The sequence below is a fragment of the Microtus ochrogaster genome, chromosome 2 (assembly GCF_000317375.1).
Source record: "Microtus ochrogaster isolate Prairie Vole_2 chromosome 2, MicOch1.0, whole genome shotgun sequence".
NCBI classification, from domain to species: Eukaryota; Metazoa; Chordata; class Mammalia; order Rodentia; family Cricetidae; genus Microtus; species Microtus ochrogaster.
Genome location: NC_022010.1, coordinates 90627796 through 90630736, shown reverse-complemented (window position 1 = coordinate 90630736; position 2941 = coordinate 90627796). Strand labels below are relative to the sequence as shown.

The window sequence follows — 2941 nt, the reverse complement described above, 5'->3', positions numbered from 1 at the left end:
TTTTCTCTATGGTGTCTTCAGAATCTGAGATTCTTCTATCTCTTGTATTCTGTTGGTTATGCTTGTTTCTGTAGTCTCTGTTCATTTACCTAGATTTTCCATATCCAGCCGGCCCTCAGTTTGTGTTTTCTTCATTGCCTCCATTTCAGTTTTCAGGTCTTGAACTGTTTCCATTATCTGATTGTTTTTTCTTGGTTTCCTAGGATATCATTTATGGATTTACTCATTTCTTCAAACTTTTTGTTATTCTTCTCATCCATTTTTAAAGGGAGTTTTTCACCTCCTGTTTAAGGGACTCTATCACTTTTATAAAGTCAATTTTTTCTACTTCTTCTTGATTAGGGTGTTTAAGTCCTCCTGTTGTAAGTTCGCTGGGTTCTGGTGTTTTCATGTGGCTTTTCAGATTGTTGGAGGAATTCGTGCATTGTCGCCTGCCCATCTCTTCTCTGAATGCTCCCCTATGGATCTTCTGGTACAGGATCAGGTCCCCTTGCTGGCCAGGGACCTTGCAAACAAAAGGCCTACCTTGCTGCAGGCAGGCTATTGAAACAAAGGAACTCCTGCCTGGTCGCACTCACCACCCAGTCCCAGCACCCAAAGGGCTGAGCTGGGGGATCTTATGGCCCCAAAGAAGAGAGGAAGAAGGGAGGGGTTTTCTGGGTGCAAGCTGGGATGGGATAGGAAGAGAGAGACAGTAGCAGGGGAGAGTAGCCCCTGAAGAATAACCAGGAAAGATATGGGGTTGAGGAATGTCTGTGATCTGTCTCTCAGGCTGCTGCCATGGGTCAGGAACTCACTCACCCCTCTAATGGGTCTTCTGTTACAGGATCAGAGGCCCTAGCTGGCCAGGGACCTCGCAGACAAAGGCTACACTCCTTAATGTGTTTCCTTGAAAAGAAACTCATACTCAACACTGCTTGGCTAAATACTAAGAAAGAGAGACTAGATAGCCCAGTTTGGGGTAAAACCAAACACAACTTGTCAAACAATAAACTAAAAAGAAATAAAATGCATCCTAAATGTTATTATGCTATACAAGTAGACCAGAGCCTTATCCAGATATTGTTAAAGTGGCTTCTGGTAGGAGATGGGAACAAATATATAAACCCACAGTCAGACATTATGCTAAGAAAGGGTATAATTGGAAGTTTCAATCAGATACCCCTTCTCAGAGCTCAGACAATCTTACGGAAGAGGATGTGAAATGGTTTTAAGAGTCAGAGGAAATGGAGACCAGGAGACCAATTCCTTTGAATTAACTATGCAAAGGGCATATGAACTCACAAAGATTCAAGCAGCACAAGGCCTACATCAGTCTGCAGCAGATCCTCTGTATGTATTATAGCTATAAGCTTAAAATTTTAATGGGACGCCTGACTATGAGAACAAGTTGAATCTTTTGCCTGTTCTTGGGACACTTTTTTTCCTGTTGGGTTGCTCTGTCCAACTTCCTATGGAAGTTTTTGCATCATTTTTTTATATTTTATTTTATTAAGTTTTGATTATTATTTCTAAGATGCCTGCTCTTTCTAATGAAAGACATAAAGGGATACAATCTGGTGGGGGAGAGGTGCAGAGGAACTGGGAGGAGTAGAGAAAAGAGAAACTATAATACGAATGTACTGTAAGAGAAAGTAGTCTATTTTAAGGTGCTTTTCTTTAAAAAGAGAGAGAACAAGATTATTAAATGTAGAAAATACTATATAAAAGATAGTTGTAAAACATATTTTTGATAAAGAATAACAGGAAAATGAAATAGTTTGGGTTTGAAAAGAATTTTAGATTTTAAATTAGTTTTTCTCTAACATTAATGGATTTTTAAAATATGTAAATACATAAGGATGAAACTAGGAGGATTAACTGTTGTACAATGTATAAAAAATAAAATGTAAAGATAGTGTGTATATGATTAAGTTCACAAACTCAAAGTCTTTGAAATATTCCTTAGGTCAAAATTAAATAAAAACTAATCCTGACTGTATACTTATAAAATTATGGTTTGATGTTTATTTTAAAAGAAAAAACCTAGCTTGAAGAACAAAGATTTTTATGCTCTATCCATCTATGGAGTAGGTTATTTGAAATCCACTCAGTAGAATGTATCCATGTGCCACCAGGGCATAATTAAAATATGTCTTAATTCATATGTTTCCAATAGGGTTCAAATCTTCCCTAGTAGGAATGTCATTGCTGCACAAGTAGTGAATATTATGCTTGGAACAATTATTGCTGTTTGAAGAACTCTTGCTAAATTATTTACTTTTGAGTTGTGTTATCTTTTTGTTTTCTTGCTGTATTGTTTTATGAGAAAAAATCATAAACATGGGTAGGTTTTGAGGAGAGGAATATTTGGGAAATGATGGGAAGGAGAAAGAATATGAGCAAAATATTTTATATGGAAACTTGTTAAATAAAAATGTAAGAATTTAAATAAGTTTTAAAAGAATTATGTATTATTAAAATACTTTAAACTATTTTAGTTATTTAACTCTTAAAATTTGATAGCTTCAATAAATATGACAGAAATGATGACCTCTTAAAAGTACTGTTAAGCACATACATAGTCATTTGAGGGCCAGGAAGATGGATCAGTGGTTAAGAAGCTTGGTTGTACAGGTATGTTGAACAAACCTGGGTTTGAATCCCTTTCATAAAAAAAGACCAAAGCATAGTAGGGTCTGGAGACCAGAGGATGACTGGACCTTGCTGGCCAGGACTCTGTCTCAAAGCAGAGTGAGAGATACTGTCTCAAAATCACTATGTTGGAAAATGAGAAATCTTCTGGCCTCCATGTATCACACACACACACATACACACAGTCACACACACACACACACACACACACACACACACACTGATACATATTCACACAAAGACACAGATGCACACACAGAGTCATATACACACATAGAGAGAGGTACAGTCATGCATACACACACAC

General features: G+C 37.0%; 1 protein-coding gene across 1 annotated transcript in view; it reads right to left on the bottom strand.

Annotated features, from left to right (window-relative positions):
• Positions 1–262: 262 nt before the first annotated feature.
• Positions 263–2941, bottom strand: part of LOC101990473 (olfactory receptor 5AC1-like) — a 4291-nt gene continuing 1612 nt past the window's right edge. The window contains exon 2 of the mRNA XM_013352895.1: positions 263–280. Coding sequence (XP_013208349.1) covers positions 263–280 — 18 coding nt within the window. The remainder of the gene's footprint in view (positions 281–2941) is intronic.